The sequence below is a fragment of the Scyliorhinus canicula genome, chromosome 14 (assembly GCF_902713615.1).
Source record: "Scyliorhinus canicula chromosome 14, sScyCan1.1, whole genome shotgun sequence".
NCBI classification, from domain to species: domain Eukaryota; kingdom Metazoa; phylum Chordata; class Chondrichthyes; order Carcharhiniformes; family Scyliorhinidae; genus Scyliorhinus; species Scyliorhinus canicula.
The window spans coordinates 23,708,591-23,732,611 of record NC_052159.1 but is presented as its reverse complement, the minus strand read 5'-3'; the positions used below and the strand labels follow the sequence as shown (position 1 = coordinate 23,732,611).

The 24,021-nt window shown below is 44.5% G+C and overlaps 2 protein-coding genes across 4 annotated transcripts in view; one reads left to right on the top strand and one right to left on the bottom strand.

Annotated features, from left to right (window-relative positions):
* The window catches only part of gabrb3 (gamma-aminobutyric acid type A receptor subunit beta3), a 628,623-nt gene that overhangs the window by 558,927 nt on the left and 45,675 nt on the right, over positions 1-24,021 (bottom strand). The gene's annotated exons all lie outside the window — the stretch shown is intronic.
* gabra5 (gamma-aminobutyric acid type A receptor subunit alpha5) overlaps positions 7,543-24,021 on the top strand; it is a 92,372-nt gene continuing 75,893 nt past the window's right edge. The window contains exons 1-5 of one of the 2 annotated variants that reach the window (XM_038817637.1): positions 7,543-7,868; positions 8,408-8,556; positions 9,513-9,634; positions 10,174-10,241; positions 10,324-10,544. In XM_038817637.1, coding sequence (XP_038673565.1) covers positions 8,483-8,556; positions 9,513-9,634; positions 10,174-10,241; positions 10,324-10,544 — 485 coding nt within the window. In that variant the 5' untranslated portion in view covers positions 7,543-7,868; positions 8,408-8,482. Of the gene's footprint in view, positions 7,935-8,407; positions 8,557-9,512; positions 9,635-10,173; positions 10,242-10,323; positions 10,545-24,021 lie in introns of both variants that reach the window. The other variant, XM_038817638.1, reaches the window with a different exon arrangement.

The following is a 24,021-nucleotide window of genomic DNA, read 5'->3' as shown; positions in this document are numbered from 1 at the left end:
TGCATTCCCTGTGATGTCGGTGCACCCACAGTGCTGTTAGGGAGGGAGTTCCAGGATTTTGACCCAGTGACAGGGAGGAACATCAATATATTTTCAAGTTAGGATGGTGATTCACTTGGTGGGTAATTTGCAAGTGATGGTGTTCACATGAATCTGCTGCCCTTGTCCCTCTAGGTGCTGGAGGTTGTGGGTTTGGAAGGTGCTACTGAGGGAGTGTCGGTGAATCCTATCAGTGCATCTTGTAAATGCTGTCTAAGGAAACGAAAATCTACTGAAGAGATTCTTCTATTTTCCAATCCGTTGTCAGTTCTTTGAGCTATAATGCAGCATCAGAGCTCCAGACCCTACCTCACACATGAAGCTGGGTAGCACAGTGGTTAGCACTGTTGCTTCACCGGGACCCGGGTTCGATTCCCAGCATTGGTCACTGTCTGTGCGGAGTCTGCACGTTCTCCCTGTGTCTGCATGGGTTTCTTCCGGGTGCTCCGGTTTCCTCCCATAAGCCCCGAAAGACGTGCTTATTAGGTGAATTGGACATTCTGAATTCTCCCTCAATTGTACTCAAACAGCCACCAGAGTGAAGCGACTGGGGGATTTTCACAGTATCTTAATTGCAGTGTTAATGTAAGCCTACTTGTGACACAAATAAAGATCATTATTAATTTTTAAAAAGCCAATAGTCCTGCAATAGGAATTCCTGGAGCCTAATCTTATTCTGGATGCCTCCAATGTTCCTAACATGTGTCCATTAATCCTGGCCAATCCAACCAGGCTGAGAGGCTTCAATCCCACAATCTAACGTGTCATTAAACCGAGTCCAATAGAATCCAAGTCACTTGTACCTCAACCTGTAAAATTATTAACCAGCATAGAGTAAAGATGGAATCTAAATGGACCATTGACAAATTCCACTCCAACAAATCCAGGCATTTGATAAGGTGCCGCACAACAGACTGGAGAGCAAAGTTAGAACCTTCAGAATAAATGGACAGGAACAACACAAACACAACACTGGCTGAGTGACAGGAAACAAAGAGTAGCGGTGAATAGTTGTACTGGAGGAAAACTTATGGTGGTGTTCACCTGGGATCTGGGTCAGCACACATAGTGTAGAATTTTAAAAGGACATATTATAGGGAGTTTGTTGGAATGGGCAATTAAGTGCCACATGAAATTTAGTCTAACGAGGTATGAAGTGATTAATTTTGCTATGAAGAGTGACAATATAAAATATCGGGTGCAATTCTAAAGGGAATGCAGGAGCAGAGGGGTCTGGGTGCATATGTGCATAAATCATTAAAAGTGACAGGAAGATTGACAAAACAGATAATAAAGCAAAAGGCATCCCAGCCTTCATCAATAGGGGCACAGAATACAAAAGCAAGGAGGCTATGTTAAACCAGTAGAAAACTCTGGTTTGGCTTCAACAGGACTATTATTGCGTCCAGTCCTGGAAACCACACTGCATGAAGGGCGTGACTGCATTCAAGAAGGTACAGGATGGGTTCAGGGAGAATGGTTCCAGGGATGAGGAACTATAGTTCTATGGAAAGATCAGAGGAGCTGGGACTGTTTTCTTTGGACAAGACAAGGTTGCGTGGAGATGAGGCATTCAAAATCATGAGGGATCCGGGCAGAGAAATTGGAAGAAACAATCCCCATTGGTGGAAGGATCGAGAACTCAGTGGACACAGGTAATTGGTAAACGAAACAATGATGATACGAGAAAAAGCTTTTTGATGCAGCAAGTGGTAAGGATCTGAAATGCACTGCCTGACAGTGTGGTGGAAGCAGGGTATCAAATAGGAATGGATCAATTTCTGAAATTGAAAGAATTGTAGGGCTGTCTGTGTGTTTGTGTGTGTGTGGGGGTAGCACTAGATGAATTGTTCCTTCAAAGAGCCAGCACAGACACGATGACCCAAATGTACTCCTTCTGTAACCTTTCTATGATGCCAGGAAAGTGCCAGGCAAAGTCGAAACACATCCTATTGTACACAGGTACAGAACTAGTGAAATGCCAAGCTCCAAGGTGCAGTACAGCATCAACAGGTCAACAGAATAAACAGGAGGGGATTTGTAAAAAAGGAGTAATAGCAGGTGAAGGCAAGACGGGGCGCGATTCTCCGACCCCACGCCAGGTGGGTGAATCGCGGGAGTGCCGGGCGAATCACGCCACGCCGCCCTGGCACCCGCACACGATTCTCCCACCCCCCCAAAACGGCGTGTCATGTTTTAATCGCCGTTCCGGTCGAGCGGCGATTCCCCGGCCCGCATGGGCCGAGCGGTCTGCCGAACCCGACCGGTTCACGCCGGCGCCAACCACACCTGGTCGCTGCCGGCATGAACAGCGCGTGACAGGTAAGTGTGGGGCCTGTGGGAAGCAGAGGGAGAATCGAGCGCCGGGGGTGTGCTCAGGAGGGGTCTGGCCTGTGATCGGTGCCCACCGATCGTCGGGCCGGCGTCTTTGAAAAATGCACTCTTTTCTCTCCGCCGCCCCGCAAGATCAATCCTCCATGTCTTGCGCGGCAGCGGAGGGGAAGATGGCAAACGTGCATGCGCGGGTGAGGTCATTCAGGCGCCGCCGGCCGCGTCATTCAGGTGGCGCCGCATTGACGCAAGCGTCAAGGCCCAGCGCGCGAGATTGACTCTCCACAGCTCCTAGTCCCCCGGGGGGGGGGGGGGGGGGGGGGGGGGGGGGGGGAGGAATAGGGGGCGAGGAGCGGCCTCCGACGCCGGAGTGAAACACTCCGGTTTTCACTCTGGTGTCGGCACTTTTTCTCCCTTTGGGAGAATTTCGCCCCCGTGTCAGTAGAATAGCATGTAGCTAGCCATTCAGAGATAAGACTAAAAGAGGCAGTGAGATCTTTGAGTTCCTGGGGAACAATGAAAAGGAGTAAAAGAAATTATGTGAATTTTGATTTTAATATGGCGTCGACACAATAGGTTTGTATTGGTCCACCCATTTGGCGCCTGAGAGAGCAAAGTAAGTGTGTGTTGTGCGACGCATAAGTCAGCAAAAGAAAATAAAGGTCACAGTGGAGACGGAGGCACTGGAGGCGGAAAGTAAGAGGGTTCTCTTGAGAGAAAAAAATAATTGTTGCTGCTTGCATCAGGTCTGGGAATGTGAGACATGTATCACGACTGTCCCCAAATATAAAAGCATTTGGTGGAGCTGAACTTTGCAAAGAAATTTGTTGAAGGGAAATAAATGTTGACATCAAAGAGGAGCTAAACTTGTAGGAGGCAGTGGGTGAGTTTTATACAGAGGAGATAATGAGCAAAAATATTAGCTGGAGAATGGCGAGCAATGGAACAAGAAGAGGGCAAGAGATGCTTCAATTGTTGCCATGAATTTACATAAATGAAAACCTCAGATAAAAGTAAGGCCCAATCTTAACTCTGTGGGTGTGTTTTTTCATTACCAGCCTAAAGACATGGAGGTTAAAGATTGAATAGTTAATAAGAACATAAGAACAAGCAGTAGGCAATTCAGCCCCTCAAGCCCACTCCATCATTCAATACAATTATGGCTGATCTCATCTCGGCCTCAATTACTTTCCCTCCCATTCTCCATAGCCTTTAATCCCAATGCTAATCAAAAATCTTGTCAATCTCCTCCTTAAATTTACTCAATATCCTGGCATCTACTGAACTCTGGGGCAGTGAATTCCACAGATTCACGACCCTTTGAGAGAAGTAATTTCTTCTCATCTCGGTTTTAACTCTGCTACCTTTTATTGTAAAACTATGACCTCTCATTCTAGATTTCCCCACAAGAGGAAGTACCCACTCTACATCTATTTTGTCAGTACATTTTATCATCTTATATACCTCATTAGGTCGCTTCTCATTTTTTAAACTCAAGAGGGTATAGGTCTAAACTGCTCAAGCTCTCATCTCAGGAATTAATCTAGTGAATGTCCTCTGAACTACCTCGAATGCAACTATATCCATCCTTATATAGGGCGACCAAAACTGTACTTAGTCCTCCAGTTGTGGCATCACAAATGCCTTGTACAGATGCAGCAACACTTTCTACTTGTACACTCTATTACTTTAGCTATAAGGCAATATAAAATATTTCATAAAGACTGGGTGCTTAAACGCAGCCTTTAGCAGGGACAAGTCACTCAGTGAGTCACTGGACGTTCATGGAGAGAACAGATAAATTAACATTTCAGAATGTTTTAGAACATAGAACATAGAACAGTACAGCACAGAACAGGCCCTTCGGCCCTCGATGTTGTGCCGAGCAATGATCACCCTACTCAAACCGACGTATCCACCCTATACTCGTAACCCAACAACCCCCCCCCCCCCCCCTTATCCTTACTTTTTAGGACACTACAGGCAATTTAGCATGGCCAATCCACCTAACCCGCACATCTTTGGGCTGTGGGAGGAAACCGGAGCACCCGGAGGAAACCCACGCACACACGGGGAGGACGTGCAGACTCTGCACAGACAGTGACCCAGCCGGGAATCGAACCTGGGACCCTGGAGCTGTGAAACATTTATGCTAACCACCATGCTACCGTGCTGCCCTTTTCTTCACAAAGATTATATATTTTTCTCTCTCTCCAGTGTTGATGAGCCTAAGTGTTCTCCGCACTTTTTCTTTCTGTTTCAGATTTATAGCTATTTATTTTTGGGTCTTAGATATTTTTTTTAAAAAAAGATTTGTAGATGACAACTCTCAGGATTGATTCCTGGGGTCCCTTGTCTGATCTGAGGCAAAGTAGCATTAGGGTATTATTAGGTTAGGAAAGGTGAAATTGGCCCAATTATGATCACTATGCAATAACTCACACTGCAAACTGCAAGTGTCTATGGACAAAGCAAACAAAGAACAAAGAAAAGTACAGCACAGGAACAGGCCCTTCCACAACCTCCTCCGTCAGTGAGTTCCAGGCACCCACTACCCTCTGTGTAAAAAAACTTGCCTCGTACATCTCCACTAACCCTTGCTCCTCGCACCTTAAACTTATGCCCCCTAGTAAATGACCCCTCTACCCTGGGAAAAAGTCTCTGATTATCCACTCTGTCTATGCCCCTCATAATTTTGTAGACCTCCATCAGGTCGCCCCTGAACCTCCTTCATTCCAGTGAGAACAAAGCAAGTTTATTCAACCTCTTGGGGATATGGGCGTGATTGGGCTCAGAGGCTGTGCCTCACAAGCTTTGCCAAAAGTCACCTGCTTTAGATTGGCATGTAGAGATTGGTCAGAATGCTACATTAAAAAGGATCCCAAAGCAACACTCATAGAACTGTATTGCCACAGGCAATATTAGCAGTTAAAAAAACAGAAATTCAGTTTGAGTGGATAGAGTGGGGCCTTCCATGTTATCTGATAAATGTAAGATGAGTCATCAGGTAACCGGGGGATAGCAAGTAACGGGAGAAGACTAAAATTGAAAACCAATTAGAATTTAGTGAGCCAAACCCACAAAACCTTTGAGGTGATAGTAAACTAATTACAGAGCCCAACTAGCAACCATAGCAATAATAAACATAGGATTTGAGAGGAGGCTGGATAGTCATGAAAATGATTTTGGCCGAAGTCCAAGGAAGAAGAGGAAAGAGGTCATTGGCCTGGATAAAGATCATTATGCAAAACCGGTAAATTGCAGAATGAGGACCGCCTAGGTTTGAGGTTTTCTGATCATAGAGTCCAGTCTTAAAATAATCCACTTCTACATAATTCTATTCGTTCCTACAGTGTCCATTCTGTAACTGTCGACCCTCTCTGGTAATTCCACTTTACATTGATCAGCTTTCTTCCAAAACCAATAGTTGAAATATCCAATCGATTCCTGTTAATTTCCCCCTCTTTAAGGATTTGCACTACTAGAATCATAGAATTTACAGTGCAGAAGGAGGCCATTTGGCTCATCGAGTCTGCACCGACTCTTGGAAAGAGCACTCCACCCAAGCCCATACCTCCACCCCACCCCCACCACCCAGCAACCCCACCCAACACTAAGGGCTATTTTGGACACTAAGGGCAATTTAGCATGGCCAATCCACCTAAACTGCACATCTTTGGACTGTGGGAGGAAACCGGAGCACCCATAGGAAACCCACGCACACATGGGGAGAACGTGCAGACTCCGCACAGACAGTGGCCCAAGCTGGGTATTGAACCTGGGACCCTGGAGCTGTGAAGCAATTGTGCTAACCACTATGCTACCGTGCTGCCCTGGAAGTGGCCACCGGGTTCCCCACACCGATTGTCTTCAAGTCCGAAATAGGTACCAGAGCATGACTTTGTTTTATAGAGTGGTCCTTCGTGTTCACGATACTGTAGTTACTGCGGTCGCCTCTCACAAACCTAAATGATCTGGAAATGCTGACCCATATACTCTGGGCATGTGCAATCTTGAAGAGTTAAGTCTCACTATCTTACAATTCTAAAGATCCTGATATTGTTTGATCAGCCGTCCCACCGCAGCGTACAGGGTTACACTCAAGAATTTGGTTCTGTCGCTAACTGTTTGTTGAAATATTGTACATCTGTGGACTCCAGCCATACTATTTAAATCTCTGCATATTAAACTATTATCACTGAATCAGGTTTCTTGTAAAGTCCGCATATTGATATCCTACAAGCATTGTCCATATACAGTTCCAGAGTCTAATCTCTCCCAATGTCTGATTTCTTCATGATAGCTCTTTCAGAACCCTACCGAATACATCACTCTATCAAGGTAAATGTGCATACAATCAACTAAGTTTAACTGTGTTCATTATCCTTCCATGCCCCTGCCAAGCCCTCAGTACTCATACCCGGACTTGAATCACCCTAAACTTCAGTTGACTGAATTCACTGCACTGGACCTGCTTCCAGGTTTACCCCGTGAGTAAAGTCACACTTTGTGCAGTTCCTGGATTATTATCTGAAAAGAAAAAATGTGCAGGGCCACGGGAGAAAGGCGGGAGAGTGACACCATGGGGTTGGTTTAGCACAGTGGGCTAATCAGCTGGCTTGTAATACAGAACAAGGCCAGCAGCACGGGTTCAATTCCCATACTGGAAAAGTGGACTGTGGGAACAGGAAAAGTGGTGGATTTGAGACCAGGAAGAGATCAGTCATGATCTGATTGAATGGTGGAGCAGGCTCCAAAGGCTAAACCACCCACTTCTGATATAATTCCTATATCTTGTATTCCTGACCTGTGCATTACAGATCACAGGATCACAATGAGTCAGTGGTGCTCCACTCACCCTAACCCCGGTAACATTCGTGGACTTTACGGGCTGTGCAAGAACGAGGTCTGATCCCTATTTTGTACACTCTGCATTACAAAGAAAGACTGTTCAGATGCCCCCCCCCCCCCCCCAAAGCCTCGACCACATCCCTACTCCCCCTTCGTCTTCCAATGTGGCAACTGAATTGCTTTATCCCCTCCCTGTGAACACCCACATAAGGACCGAACAGATGATTGGCTGACTGGCAGAGATGCCTGGAGAGGGTGCAGCTCCTGGAGCGCAGGCGTTCCTCCTCCTCTTTCTGCCCCCCCCCCCCCCTCCCTCCCGCCCCGGCCCCAGCCCCAGGATTAGAGTGGTGCCGGCAGCAGCAGATCGCATGTAGCTTCACCGCTGCACCCCCGCTCCCTACCCCCTGCGAGCCACACAACCTGACTCCGACAGCCTTCTCCTGGCGAGCGGCGATGAACAGACTGGTGGTAAACTCAACCCGCTGACTGGCCAGAAAAGGGTGCAGAGTGCCGGGAAGCAAAGCTCGCTCTCTTTCACTGCAGCCTGGCCGCTTCCTTACTGGTGCTGAACGGACAGCGCCAAGTGCTTAATGGACAGCCCCAAGTGCTGAACGGACAGCGCCAAGTGATTGTTCTCTGGTCTGAAGGTATTTAAAGTTGGATGGCATCAATGTTTGGTCCGCTCGACTCTTTTGTTTGTCATGTGCAATAAGGTACGATAGGATATATTTAAAATATAATACTGTGCGTCGGGGAGAATAGCCAAAGCATTTTTAAAATATTAATGACCTCAATTATACGCTCGTTGCAAAGATTTAAAATAATTAAATTCATTCTGTACAATCGATTGTCTGTGTGAATACTGGTGCTGAAGGAACAGCGCTACTTGCCTGGACTGATGACATTCCCAGCCTCTGTCTTGATGCAAATCCTGCCACACACCCAACAATGACCCAGAAGGTAGTTGTTCAATTGAAAACTATCGCAAAAAAAAAATAATGCTCTAACCTCGGCAGTAATCTGACTCGAGGGATTTCTGTACCAGGCGCTACATCGGTGACTTTAATTTATATTTCCCCGCCCCTTAGAGCGAAAGAAGTAAACCGAGGTAATATGCTCTGCTGGGTCACCGCTTGGGCCGCCTAATATTGTTCATATTATTCACTGCGTTTATTAATAATCTCAGGTTTCTTGAGCCCTGCCTCTCTGTCGGACCAGCCTCGGTCGGGGATTGGGATTTTCAAACCAGCGTGCTGTGGAAATGGACGGTGGGAAGTTGGACAAATTGAGCACGCTGTGGTTGCTCCTTGTGTCAAGTCTAACCTGGCGCCCGAGGTAAGTTTCCAGAAGTTCCTGGCAGCTGTGAAGTTTGATGGGAGTGGGACTCGAGTTTGACACGAAGCAGCGTCGGGTAGACATGGTTGAAGCTAGTTCAGGATGGTTTAATGTCCTGGGTCTATATTGGAATGGATAATGCAGGGTGAGGTCGTTCCTGTCCAAGGTGATCGTCTCTGGAACACCTTAACTCAGCTGCTGTTTAGATTCTTTCAATTAGAACCGATTTTTAAGGGCTGGTTTAGCACAGGGCTAAATCGCAGGCTTTTAAAGCAGACCAAGGCAAGCCAGCAGCAAGGTTCAATTCCGATACCAGCCTCCCTGAACAGGCGCCGGAATGTGGTGACCAGGAGGTTTTCACAGTAACTTCATTTGAAACCTACTTGTGACAATAAGTGATTTTCATTTTCATTTCATTTTCTTTCCAATTACTGTAATAATCCATTATGTACAACCTGTCATCTGTCATGCTAGCCAAGGGCGGATATTCAGCACTATGCGTTGCTTACTCAACAGTTAGTGCTTAATGCCTTTCTGATTTTCTCCCCCTCTAAAACACTTACAGATAATTAGTATGTTACTCATCTGTATCATTTACGAGACACCACGCTCGCGTTACCCTTTAGTTCAAACCGGAATTGAAGGAATACGGCAGGTTTAAACATTCTGCTCTAAATTGGGGTGGTCAACCCGGGGAAGGGTGGGGGTTGTCTATGTGTCGTGTGACTTCACCCCTCTATCGTTCAGCTCTGAATGCGGAAACACAGTCCCAGAAAAAAAAAAGTTAGTTCAAATGCATTTCTGGATTAGCAGGGGGGTTGAGAATGAGTCATAGTTTAGTATTGATCTATCAACCTCGTACACAATTAAAACGCCAAGACTTTATCACGTTAATGGAGAATATAAATCAGCGATTTCTTCTTTTTAACCGCTTGCATGCAAAACCTCTTTCTCAGTTTGTCACAGAGCGTTTCTCCAGCGCTGAAACAACACACCAATGACAACATTACCATCTTCACTCGCATTTTGGACGGGCTTCTGGACGGTTACGATAACAGACTTCGGCCGGGACTGGGAGGTGAGTTCATTAAACTGGCCTTGGTGTCCCAAGCTCATTTTCTCTCAAGTCTGATGATGTGACTGTCCCCAACCAATGCACGGGAGTGGGACAGTGGCCGGGCATATCAGAAACGGTTTTATTTAATGTAACGGTTAGTTTTAAAAAAAAACAAGTTTGAGCCTCCTTGAAGATAATTGAACAAAATAACGGGATGGGGAGCCGAGTTTGGGGGAATGGGGGGGGTGATAGGAAATTTCCAAGTGAACTGGATAATTACTTGGAAAATGAGACATTTCCAAGACTCTGGGGAAAGAGGTGCGGGACAAATTGAATTTCTCTTTCCGAGAGCTGGCACAGGAACGATGGGTTGAATGGCCTCTTCTCAAAGGCTCAACCTTCACGATGAGTCCATAACTTTCTTCCATTAAAAAGGAAGAGAGCAAGCAGTGTGCTTTAAAGAAAAATCCTAAAAATATTTATGGGACTACAAGGTAAACAGCTAAAGATGGTGTTTGATGGGTGGGTAACATGTTGATTTGTGGTTTGATCTTTTACAGAAAGAATCACTGAGGTTAAGACAGATATCTACGTGACAAGCTTTGGCCCGGTCTCGGACACTGAAATGGTAAGTTAAAGTTGCTTTTACGAGGATGGATTGCACATTTTCCAAAGAGACACCACGCCAATCACTGCCTGTTCCCTGACAGGAGTACACAATCGATGTATTCTTCCGCCAGAGTTGGAAGGACGAACGCCTGAAGTTTAAAGGGCCGATGCAGCTCCTGTCTCTGAACAACATGCTGGCGAGTAAGATCTGGACTCCAGACACTTTCTTTCACAATGGCAAGAAATCGATAGCTCACAACATGACCACACCGAACAAGCTCCTGCGGCTGGTGGACGATGGAACTCTGCTTTACACCATGAGGTAATAATTACTCCCATGTTTTCCAGTGTGTTCAAGGGACTGGTGAGATATTGCCTAATCTCAATATTTGGGCGGGGGGGGGGGGGGGGGGGGTCACACTATAAGCAATCATCAAAGGTGAAAACATATGATTTTTTCAGAACGCTGTTTAAAATGAATGTATTACGATAGACTACGCTAGTGCAAATAACCTTACATGCATTTAAGAATATTACATAGCATAAAAGTAATGAATTTCAAGATGATTTAATCTGGTTAGGATTGCTCTTAGATTCTGTTCATTATTTCTATATGGGGGTATATATAAATATATATGTAGTGTATACATATTCTGTTAAAATCTTGCAGCACAATCAATAGCGTCCCTGTCTCTGTGCTGGAACCTCTGGGTTCCAGTCCCACCCCAGGACTTGGTGGCCAAGGAAGGTACATTCAATTTGAATGTGCCAACCTGCAAATCCTTCCAAACACTCTGATGGCTGGTGGTAAGGAGTAGTAGAGACTCCTAGTCCACCATGCTTTTTTAAAATATAAATTTAGAGTGCCCAATTCATTTTTTTCCAATTAAGGGGCAATGTGGCATGTTTAATCTGCCTACCTTGCACATCTTTGAGTTGTGGAGGTGAAACCCACGCAAACACGGGGAGAATGTGCAAACTCCACACGGACAGTGACCCAGAGCCGGGATCGAACCTGGGACCTCGGCGCCATGAGACTACGCCACTGTGCTGCCCTAGTCCACCATGCTTGATGCCGAGTGGCACGCCTCAAGCTGTAAACCCCCCTGGCGAAAGACTAGCAATCTGTTTGAAGAATTACTGGCTATGGAAACAGACAAACATCTGCCCTATTGCACCACTAGGTGCGGGACGATAATTGGAATATATTATACATTGTGTGTCTCTGTGTTGGTGTGTATATAAATATTGTGTGCGCATGTGGAGAAAATAACTTAAAATGAGCTTCAATATATTTTTCATGTTTAGATCTATTTTCAATTACTGCATTATTAACTGGGATAACCATGATTAATTGTGAAATAAAATCCAATTTAGCCCTTGCCTTCCTTTAATAATTAGCTCAGGTGTTTGCAACTAGTGTTTCCATAAAATAATGATGATTTAAGATAATATCCAATACTGCAAATTAAATCTTAAATGCTTCCATAGAACTGGAATTAATAAAATAATGTGAACATTTGCTTTGTCAATACAAAGGTGGAGATGTTTGTCTATCCAGGGATTATCCACAGATTTTCTTTGTCCCTGAACAAACAGGTGCCATACCTATTAGGCACCACCAGATGTCTGTCTTGCACCTTTTTTTAATATAGATGTTTCCTTCCATTGAGGATGTTTCAAGTTCCACCTGACAAACATCCTTAAACGTGTAACAAAGGAATTTATCAACACAAATAATTGTCAGCCTTGCTTCACAGAAAAAATATCCTTAGTTTGTGTTCATCGTGACACTGAGAGTGTTGTAGTATCTTCCAGATGAGGTGTTAAACTGAGGCCCCTTCTCAAAGGTGGATGTAGCAGAAGAAGAACTGGGGGATTCTCTCTGGGGTCCTGTCCAATCTTTAACCATCAATCAACATCATAAAAACAGGTTATCTGGTCATTATCGCAGGCTGTTTGTGGAGCTTACTGTTTGCAAATTAGCTGCATTTCCTGCAGTATAACAGGGACTACACTTCCTCAGAATGTACTTTATTGGTTGTAACGTTGTTTGAGACATCTTGTGATAAACGTTATATAAATACAAGCCTTCCTTTCTTAAATAAAAACTAGTCTCATTCAATACACTTCGATCAGTAGCTTGGTTTTCACTGACCGTTTGAATTGTCTTGTTTATATAACCTGGATGTGAATCTAATGGTCAAAGAAGGAGCTTTCTCCAAGTATCTCAAACTGTTAAAAAAAACACTCTTCAGCTTGCAAACTGTGAAGAAGGTCGAGGGTTTTGCGGAGGGAGCTCCAAAGGGTTAGGACACCAGAGCTAAAGTCTGTGCCATTGTAGCTTGAAAGGGTGTCGGGGTTTTTGGATTGAAGGGTATAAGGTTGGAAAAAAGGGACGGAGGAGGTTTTGGGGACATGTCGGGAAGAGGGATTTGTACATTAGAATGAGGATTTTGAATCTGATACTGGGGGAATAGGAACACACTGGGAAGTGAAGATGGGCTTAATGGATGAGTGGGACATGATGTGGGTGCCAAAGGTTTGGGCAGATGGAGTGAAGCCCAGAAAGAGGAAGAGGAAATGCAGGATGCATTTGGAGAAAATGAAAGAAGAGCCATGTATTTTAACAGAGATCTGAATAAGCTGAGTGTCTGGGTGTGTGATACCATGGATATGGAAGAAAGTAATCTTGGTGATGGAGACCATTTAGCTTTTGACTCCCAGCCCAGGATCAAATAGGACAGTAAAGATCAGGGAGATGAATATGTAGTCGGGTTGGAGTGTAGGGATAGATATTTGGAAGAAGCATAGGAGATGCTTTAAATCTTGTCTACAATTTAAGAATGTTTGGGCTCATCCAAGATTATGAAAGGCAGTCTTTCAATGGTAAATGGTTCCAAAGAAAACATTTTTTCCCATCCATACCCATTAACTTCCAAAATATTGTTGACGTTCCACCCTTCATATATTTTCTTCACATGCACCACACCCCTTTGTCATATTCCCTATTGGCATGAGATCATTCGCTGATGACAACGGACTCTCTTTCTTCACCAAGGTAGGCTTTTAGATGTCTCTCTGGTCAGAAGATGAGTTACATTAGGTATGAGACGTTAGTTAGAATTGCTAGAGGGTGGGATCATTCAACAGAAAGGGTGATACCAGAAGTTTAGAATGGGGCAAACAATGGTCGTTATACAATGAACTATGTTAGAAAGCATAAGCCAAGCAAGGTAGTTGAGTGATCAGGAATTGGCCGATGAGTAGATAAGGGCAATAAAAGGTAGATTATGGAGGAAATAAGCTTTATTACAGCGAACAAGAAGCTACATACAAATATGGAATCAAGTCAAAAGGGCTGGAAGTAGTGGAAAGTATTATTGTTTGTTTGGGATCATGGTTACCCTCAAGATGATGCTTAAGACATCTGGGTCTTGAAAGGGAGGTGAATAATACTCAAGCTGGTCAATCCGAAAGTCCTCATTCCAAGTCAATCCGGCATCAGGTAAATTCAAATCTCCAGCCCTCAAACTGAAGCAAGAATTACACTTGGGCAAGCGGTGAAGATGGAAGATAGTGAGTTACTTGGTAGGGGTGAAAAATTCAAACGCAGAGCCAATTTATCTGTTGAATTGGCCAATAAATGAGGTGATCAACAGAAACCGCAGTGCTGTGCTAGGTAAAGATGAAAGGAGAGAGTGAACTCAGGCTTTGGGGTCTTGCATTATGGTATGATTGAGAACCTGGCTATGTTCAGAGGTAATTAACCATCAACCTCCATCTCTATGTTGATTAACCTACATTGAGACCCGGATAAACAAAATTTTTGTTTTCAAATTCCTCCATGTCCTCACCCCTCCTTATGTCTGTAATCTCTTCCAGCCCTACAACCCTCCGATAGCTGTGCGCCTTGAATACTGTCTGCTTGAGAATCCCCAAATTTAGTTGCTCTGCAATTAACGACTATACCTCCGCTGCTCAGGCCCCAAACTCTTGCATTCCCTCCCTACACCTCTCAACCTCACTTTCCTCCTTCACAACCCTATTTAAAACATACTTCAACCTAGGTTTTGATCATATGACCTAATATCTCCTTGTGTGGCTCTCTGTCAAATTCTACTTTATAATTCTCCTGTTAAGGGACAAGGCTCTCCATAAATGCATATTGTTGCTGTTATAGATCCACTCTGATGCATCCCCGAAGAATTTAATATAAGTAAGAAGCACCATGGATCCAAAATTGTCTGTGTGACAGCAAACAGAGTAGCGTCTAATGGATGTTTTATGGTCTGGCAGAGGATTTATAGTGCGTTCCCCAGGGATCAGTGTTGGAACTCTTGCTTTTCCTGTTATATAGTAGGGACCATCCCTTGGTGTACAGAGCACAATTTCAAAATTTGCAGATGTTACGAAACTTGGAAGCATTGTGAGCTGTGCAGGCAATAGTGAAGAACTATGGGTGGCACGGTATCACAGTGGTTAGCACTGTTACATCATAGCTCCAGGGTCCCAGGTTCAATTCCCGGCTTGGGTCACTGTCTGTGCGGAGTCTCCCCGTGTCTGCGTGGGTTTCCTCCGGGTGCTCTAGTTTCTTCCCACAGTCCAAAGATGTGCAGGTTAGGTGGATGGGCCATGCTAAGAGTCGTGAATACTGCCCAGTCCATCATACGAACCTACCTCCCATCCATTGACTCCATCTACACCTCCCGCTGCCTGGGGAAAGCGGGCAGCATAATCAAAGATCCCTCCCACCCGGCTTACTCACTCTTCCAACTTCTTCCATCGGGCAGGAGATACAGAAGTCTGAGAACACGCACAAACAGACTCAAAAACAGCTTCTTCCCCACTGTCACCAGACACCTAAATGACCCTCTTATGGACTGACCTCATTAAAACGATACCCTGTATGCCTCATCCGATGCCAGTGTTTACGTAGTTACATTGAATATCTTGTGTTGCCCTGTTATGTATTTTCTTTTATTCCCTTTTCTTCCTATGTACTTAATGATCTGTTGAGCTGCTCACAGAAAAATACTTTTCACTGTACCTCAGTACACGTGACGATAAACAAATCCCCCCAAAAAATCCAAATTGCCTTTAGTGTCCAAAAAGGCTAGGTTGAGTTGCTGGGTTACGGGGATAGGGAGGATATGTGGGCTTAAGTAGGGTGCTCTTTCCAAGGGCCGATGCAGACTCGATGGGCCGATGATTCTATGAACTTCAAAAGGACATAGACAAATAGATGGCAGTTGAAGCTCATTGAGGAGAAATGTGAAATGATTCATTTAGATATGAAGACCATGGAGTGAATACAAAATCCTGTAAAGGGTACAATTGTGAAGGGGATGCAGGAGCAGAGGAACCTGGCTGTACAAATCTATAAGTCATTGAAGGTGGCAAGACCAGTTGAGAGTGGTTAATAAACATCCAAGAGCCATAGATTGCAAGAGCAAGGAGGTTATGTTGAAATTATACAAGGCACTAATTCAGCTTCAACCTGGAGTATTCAGTTTTTTACTGGGTGCCACATTTTAGGGAAGGCGTGAGTGCAGAAAAGATTCACAAGAATGGTTCCAGGGCTAAGGAACTACAGAAACGAGGGTTGATTGGACAAGTTAGAACTGTTTTCCTTGGGTGAGAAAGATTTGATAGAGGACTCAAAATCATGAGGGGTCTGGACAGAGTATATGAGGAAAAACTGATCCCATTTGAGACGATTGAGGACGAGGGGGCACAGATATATAATTGACACCAAAAAAGCAAAAGCACTACGAGAAACCTATTTCATGCAGCAAGCTGTTGAGATCCAGAATGCACAGTGTGTGCGCTGGAGAAGGGAAATTAGGCTGTTATTTGAAGAGGAAGAATATGCAGGGTTACAGGGAGAATGGCACTAAATGAATTGCTCATTCGGAGAGCTGGTGCAGACACAATGGGCTGAATGGCCTCCTTCTGCAGTGTAACCACTGTAATTTGGTATAATGCCTCGAGTTATAATGGAACATTGTATTCAAATGAATACAGTAAACTATTAAAGCTCTTTTTTTTGCTTACTAATTCAATTAATGTTGTTGAAATATTCACTAAATGATGTCTAACAGAATAAGTTATTGAGGCACAGTAAATATGGTTTATTTTCCTATGCCTATAAATCATGAGCCACAGAGTCAGAGTGAATTATGGACTGTGCCACGAGTGGTTTATAAATAGAACCTATCTTCTTTATATAGGTTACTGGTCATGTTGGCCCCAGGAGTCCCATTATCATTGGTACAGGTGTGATCTGTATGTTGTAACTGCCTTTCAATGTGACCTCTGACTATTCGCAGCAACTGACAACCAAGCAGTGTTTTATAAATGTCACCTCCTTTTGTGTCAGCTCTGCGCAAGGGAGAGAAAGCTTTCTAGGAATGAAAGTGCATTCTTTGTAGGTATATATGGATTTTAAAATTGAATATGCTGTAGCTTTAGTATTGACAAAGCATTTTGTCTGCCGTGAATCAGCTGGTGGAGAGTTCTGTGCTCAGAGTCAAAACGGTTGTGGGTTCAAGTCCAATTCCAGGACTTGAAAATAAAAATTGAGGCAGGCCTGTGGTGGCAAGATATTAAATACCTTCCCCCGCCCCACATCTGCCACTGCTGGTGGCCATAAGATCCCATGCCACGTGAGCGAAAAAGGGCAGGGGAGTTATCCTTAGTGTCCTGGCCAATCCTTATCCCTCAATCAACATCACAAAAGGATGGTCACATTGCTGTCTACGGTAGGTTGCTGTGAAAACAAATTTGTTGCTGTGTTTCCTGTATCATAACAATTGACAGCACCACCTTGGCTGTAAAGTGCTTTGGGGGTGTCCCGTGACCATGAAAGGCACTGACAAAAGTGCAAATCTTTATTTTGTTTGGCTGTGTGCAGAATAACCAAATAGAGTGGGAGAAGAATGTGGGCGGGACAAATTTGACCTCAGATTTTAAACCTTGCAGGAACTGATCTAGAGAAGCCTTGGTATAGAATAGAGGGTGGTGGACAGGGGTATCTTTAAACCTCTCGCTTTGGAAGATAAGCTGGAGGAACTGAATACCTGGGAGAACTGAATCGGCAGTGAAATCACGTGGATTGCTTCTAATGCATAAATATTTAACATGTTCATCTGAAAACTCCTTGCTGTCCTAATGGCTTGAAAATAACTGGGTCGGTGGTGAAAATAACACGGTGGTGCAGTGGTTAGCACTGCTGCCTCATGGTGATGAGGGCCCAGGTTCGATACCGACCCCGGGTCACTGTCCACGTGGAGTTTGCACATTCTCCCCATGTCTGCGTGGGTCTCACGCCAACACCCAAAAGATGTGCAGGGTAGGTGGATTGGCCACACTAAATTGCCCCTTAATTTGGAAAAAAATAATTTGTTCTCGAAATTTAAAGAATAGAAAATAACTGGGTTACTTCCCCATGAGAACGGAAGGGTAGTGAATTTAATTACAAGTCCATTGCATTTGATTGTTTAAATCACACACATATTTTCACCACCTCCAGGGAAATTGAGGATGGGCAATAAATGCTGGTCTGACATGTTATTCATTCCATGAATAAATAAAGATACAGAAATGCGGAACTGCGAAGGTAGTCATCTTACAGCTAAATTTAGAGTCAGCACCGTTGTGGGCAGCATGGTAGCACAAGTGATTAGCACTGTGGCTTCACAGCGCCAGAGTCCCAAGTTCGATTATCTGCTGGGTGACTGTCTGTGCGGAGTCTGCATGTTTCCTCCGGGTGCTCCGGTTTCCTCCCACAGTCCAAAGACATCCAGGTTAGGTGGATTGGCCATGATAAATTGCCCTTAGTGACCAAAAAAGGTTAGGAGGGGTTATTGGGTTATGGGGATAAGGTGTAAGTGAGGGCTCAGACGGGTCGGTGCAGACTCAATGGGCCGAATGGCCTCCTTCTGCACTCTATGTTCTATGTTCTAATTAACTTAGGCCATAAGACAAAGGAGCAGAATTAGGCCATTCAGCTCATTGAGTCTGCTCCACCATTCAAACATAGCTGGTCTGCTTCTCACCTCCATTCTCCAGGTTTCTCCCCATAATCCCTGATCCCCTTATTAGTCAAGAACCTATCTCTCTCTGTCTTAAAGACACTCAGTGATTTGGCCTGCAGCAAATAGTTCCACAGATTCACCACCCTCTGGCTGAAGAAACTCCTCCTCATCTCTGTTTTAAAGGATCAAATCTTCAGTCTGAGGCTGTAGCCTTGGGTTCCAGTTTTTCCTACTAGTGGAAACATCCTCTTCACGTCCACTCCATCTAGGACTCTCAGTATCCTATAGGTTTCAATAAGACCCCCCCCCCCCCCCCCCCCCCCCCCCTCATCCTTCAATGAGTGCAGGCCCAGAGTACACAACTGCTCCTCATGTGACAAGCTCTTCCAGGGAACATTCTTGTGAACCTCCTCAGGACCCTTTCCAAGGCTAGCACATGCTTCCTTAGATACGGGGCGCAAAACTCACAATACTCCAAATGAGGTCGGACCAGAGCCTTATACATCCTGGGAAGTACATCCCTGCTCTTATATTCCAGCCCTCTCAACATGAATGCTAATGTTGCATTGCCTTCCTAACTGCCTACTGAACCTGCACATTAAACTTAAGAGGATCCTGAATTAGCTCTCCGAAGTCCCTTTTTGCTTCTGATTTCCTCAGCCTTTTCCTAATAAGAAAATAGTCTATGCCTCCATTCATCCTACCAAAGTGCATAACCTCACACTCTTCCACATTGTATTCCATCTGTCACTTCTTTTCCCTCCTAGCCTGTCCAAGTATTTCTGCAGTCTCCTGCTTCCTCAATACTATCTGTCCCTCTGTATATCTTTGTATCATCTGCAAACTGAGCAACAGTGCTTTCAGTTCCTTCCTCCAGGTCGTTAATGTATATTGTGAAAAGTTGTGGTTCCAACATCGACCCCCTGAGGTGCACCACTCGTCACCAGCTACCATCCTGAAAAGTCTCCTTTATCCCCATTCTCTGCCTTCTGCCAGTCAGCTAATCTTCTATCCATGTCAGTATCTTATATTTAACACCATGGGCTCTTAACCTATTTAATGGCCTCCTATCGGCACCTTGTCAAAGGCCTTCTGGAAATCTAAATAAACCACGTCCACTGACTCTCCTTCGTCTAACTTCCTTGTTACCTCGTTAATGAACTCCAACAGATTTGTCAGACTTAACCTCCCCTTGACGAATCCTATTTTATCATGCACTTCCAAGTACTCCGGAATCTCATCTTTAATAATGGAATCTAAAATCTTACCAATGACAGAAGTCAGGCTAACCAGCCTATAATTCTGCCTCCCTCCCTTCTTAAACAGGGGTGTTACATTAGCCATTTTCCAGTCCTCTGGGACCCTCCCTGCCTCCAACAATTCCTGAAAGATCATCACCACTTCTGATTGATTAACAGAATACAGGGACGATAATAATAACAGCAACTGGGAGAACTCCAACGTGCACTTATGCAGAGATCATGTAGCTCTGATTTGATTTGCTTTATTGTCACATGTACCAAAGTACAGTGAAAAGTATTTTTATGCGGCCAAGGGAACGTACACAGTACATACAGAGCTGACAAAAAAGAATTGTGTGGGATTATGAAGAGGCTCTATTATTAAGTCACCAGTCTGCGGTTCTGAAGCTGTTTTCAGCTTCAATCCTATTTCTCAAGCCAGCATGATGCAGTCGCAACTCGGCATTTTGAGGGTCAATTTGATGTAAGTAAAGAAACAACAGAATCTGGATGATTCCCAATTTGGTAAGAGAGTTCGAACGTGGTACCCCAGCAAGGTTGTTGTGAACAAAATTAAAACGTCACAAAAATAAATGAGGAATGTTAAAAAGCTGAATAAAAAAATAATAACAAAGATAAACACCATGCCCCAGAAGCTGGTTCACGTCCCCGTGTCAGAAGTGGGAAGCGTAAGGCCCTTTTAAATGGGACCACGAGGTTATGGACACCGGCTGCGAGGTCCATGTGCCATTTTTGAAGAACACACTTACACCTATGGACTCACATTTAGTGGAGTATTCTTACCATAATTGTTTTATTAGAGCAGACGGATTTTTACTGCCTACAATCTGATTGGAAATGCCGGCGTACAAACATCCCTCACCATAAAGAACAAGGGGAGGGATTCTCCATCAGCCGACGCCAAAATCGGGAACGGCGATTGAGCAGAGAATCGATTCCGGCACCAAAACCTTGGCAGGCACTGATTTGACGCCAAATCACAGTGGTGTCAATGCGTTCCGGAACACACGTACTGTAGACACCATTTGCAGATCATTAGCGACCAGGGCCTCCTCGATTCTCCCCCTCCGATGGGCCGAGTTCCCGATGGCGTGGTTCACGTGTGCTTTTAAAAACCATGAAACTGGTGTGGTGGCTGCTGAGGGAGAGAGGGGGAGTACAGACATCGCCATAGTTTGCTGACAGTTGTGCCACTGGCTGGGGGACTTCTGCCAGGGCCGGGGGGGAGTAACGGTGGGTGGCCGTGGGATGTGGGGTCGGGGTGGACAGGCCTGGAACACCATTGCCGCAGCCGGCAAGGCAGCCATGCAGCTGCGCACACCGCTAACAGTCCACTTTGAACTTAGTGCCACGAGTCGTACTGGTGTCCCCCAGGGCTGGTTTAGCACACTGGGCTAAATAGCTGGCTTTTAAAGCAGGCCAGCAGCACAGTTCAATTCCCGTACCAGCCTCCCCGAACAGGCGCTGGAATGTGGCGACTCGGGGCTTTTCACAGTAACTTCATTGAAGCCTACTCGTGACAATAAGCGATTTTCACTTCATTTTCATTTTCACCCCACCAGGGCACCCCCTGGCTCCAGCCGACCCATTAGCAGTATGGGCGCGCCCCAGCACAACCAGTGCCATCCTTGTGGCTGGGATAAGTGTGTGTGGGGAGTATAATGCTGCAGCTGGTCAGCTTCCCAAGTGTCAATCATGGACCCGGCGAATCCCGCACTGTTTTTCATTGGAATCAATTGTGTTGCACGCGGCACCAGTGCTGGCCCTTTAATAGTAGTGGAATCGGTGGAGGTGTGGTGCTAGTTTTCCTGTCGTGAAAGTCCACAAATTCTGTGCTGGCGTCAACACTTAGTCTCAGAAACAGAGAATCCCACCCAAGACATTTGAGGCTGGTGGCATAGCGATATTGTCACGGGACCAGAGACCCAGAGTAATGCTCAGGGGATAAAAGCACATTACGGCGGATGCTGGAATCTGAAACAGAAAATACTGGACAATCTCAGCAGGTCTGACAGCATCCGTGGAGAGAGAAGGGAGCTAACGTTTTGAGTCTGGATGACTCTTTGTCAAAGCTCTGGGGATCCAGGTTCAAATCTCAACTCTGCAGGTGGTGAAATTTGAATTCAATAAAAAAATCTGGAATTAAAAGCCTAAAGGACAATCACAAAACCATTGTCGATTGTGTGAAAAAAGACATCTAGTTCACTAATGTCTTTTAGGGAAGGACATCTGCCATCCTTACCTGGTCTGGCCTACATGTCTGGACTACAGGGGCTGGTTTAGCACACCGGGCTAAATCGCTGGCTTTTAAAGCAGACCAGGCAAGCAGCACCATTCAATTCCCGTACCAGCCTCCCCGAACAGGCACCGGAATGTGGCGACTAGGGGCTTTTCACAGTAACTTCATTGAAGCCTACTCGTGACAATAAGCGATTTTCATTTTCATGTGACTCCAGATCCACAGCAACGTGGTTGACTCTTAACTGCCCCTTCAAGGGCAATTAGGGATGGACAATAAATGGTTGCCCAGCCTACAATGCCCATATCCCATGAACAAAAAAAACATTTGCACAGAAGCAGCCATTACTGATGATATTCCCCGCCTTGGCGTTGCGTGAATATCTTAGAAAATAGCAGATGCGTCGTATCCACAGAGCTTTATCAAGATAAATTATTTAAAGTGGCATAAACTGCAACAAGAACACTTTTGGACAATCTTGTAACATAGCATCAGACTGCTGAGATTGTCCAGTATTTTCTGTTTCAGATTCCAGCATCCGCCGTAATGTGCTTTTATCCCCTCAGTCATGCCTGAACTGGCTTTTTTGAAAGAATGGTTGAAGTGCCTTGTCTGACTTCTCTTTAAACTAATTTAAGAAATCCGCATCCACCATTTTCGGTCGAACATTCCAGATTCCAACAATTTGAGTTGGGCAACAAAAAAGTTCTCCTCCTCCCTTTCTAGATCTGATGCCATTGATGTTGATCTCTAGTTATTGACCTATTCAGTGGAAAGATAACATTTTGTTGATTCTATCAAAACCTCTCCATGTTGAAAATCTCGACAAGGTCACCCTTCAACCTTTCATGTTCCAGGGTGAACTTTTCCAACCTCTCCCTAGAACTGAAGTCCCTCATCCCAGGTGAACCTTCTCTGAGGTGTGGTGCCCAGAATTGCCCACAATGCTCCCGCTCGAGGTGATTTGGAAAAGTTCTACCTTCGTCATGATATGTGATTCAATTGACTTTTTGTCTTTGAAACTTTACATTTACTGATATGGTTTGTGACTGTTCCAGTGACATTCTGGCAGGATGAGAATGAGCTGTTTCTATGACGAAGAGAACACTTGCTCCGAAAGGGCGCTTACAGGATTGTGATATCTCACCGAATATCTGATAGAAAAATTACGACTGAAAAATAATGCTCATCTTTTTTAAAGAACCCATAATATTTATAATGAATATCACACAGTAGACCTGTAGGATGAGTGTTGTGTATCCAAATTTGTAACCCAACCCAAACCAGGCAGCTCTACAAATGGCGCCAACGGTGAATACAAAATGTTGAATAATTTTGAACAGTGATTAAGTTGCGACCCTAATCCTCAGTTAACCCTCAGCAGCAGTAATTCTATCTTTCTAGACTGCCTGCTTTCTGTCTCCATCTCTCACCCAAATGTTGAGATTAGTCTGACTGTGATAAAATAAATAAAAAGTCAAGAACAGCTTTAGCACCAGACTGTAGACGTTGGTGCATAAATAGACCTTGACAGCTTTAAAAAATCCACCCAAAAAAACGGGGGTCACCTTCAACATTGAGTATAAAAAGGAGTGGATGGTCACCATTTTTGTGAATTAAATGGTTTGAGTATGTTATGTTTTTAGCCATTGCAAAGATTGTCCATTTTCCAAGCACCTTTTTCTTTCTAACTTTTATATTTCTGTTTGAAGCTACCTCAATCAGCAAAGGTGATGGCAGATGTGCCTTGGCCTGACACCTTTCAGATCTGTCTGCTAAACTTGGATCATCTGTGTTGCCACACTGATTTCGTTCTATAGACTCCGATATTGAATGCTGAATGATTGATTGACTTTTTCAGATTTGGTTATTGCTGATACAAAAGTGAATTGTGTAAGTTTTGAATTGTCCAAACGTTTCTGAGACCAAAAAGGACCTAGCAGGTATGCTTCTTTGAACAACGATCATTTGGATGTCCCAAGAATCTGACCATTAAAAAAAAACTCTACGGCTTAAGCTGCAAGTAAACAATCTAAAATCCAGTAGGTGGCAGTATAGTCTCAAAATACAAATAGATGTTTTTACTGTTGAAGTTCATTTTTCAGGTAATACTTGTTAGGAGATGTGTGACGTCAGCTGGGCATCCTGGTGTTAACCCACATACTTTCAGTGTAAAGTTCCTGCTTATAATTTTGGTTCAAGCTACATTTTTATGATGTTTAGTATGCGCTTTGTGTATTACCCCCTCATGTATATTTA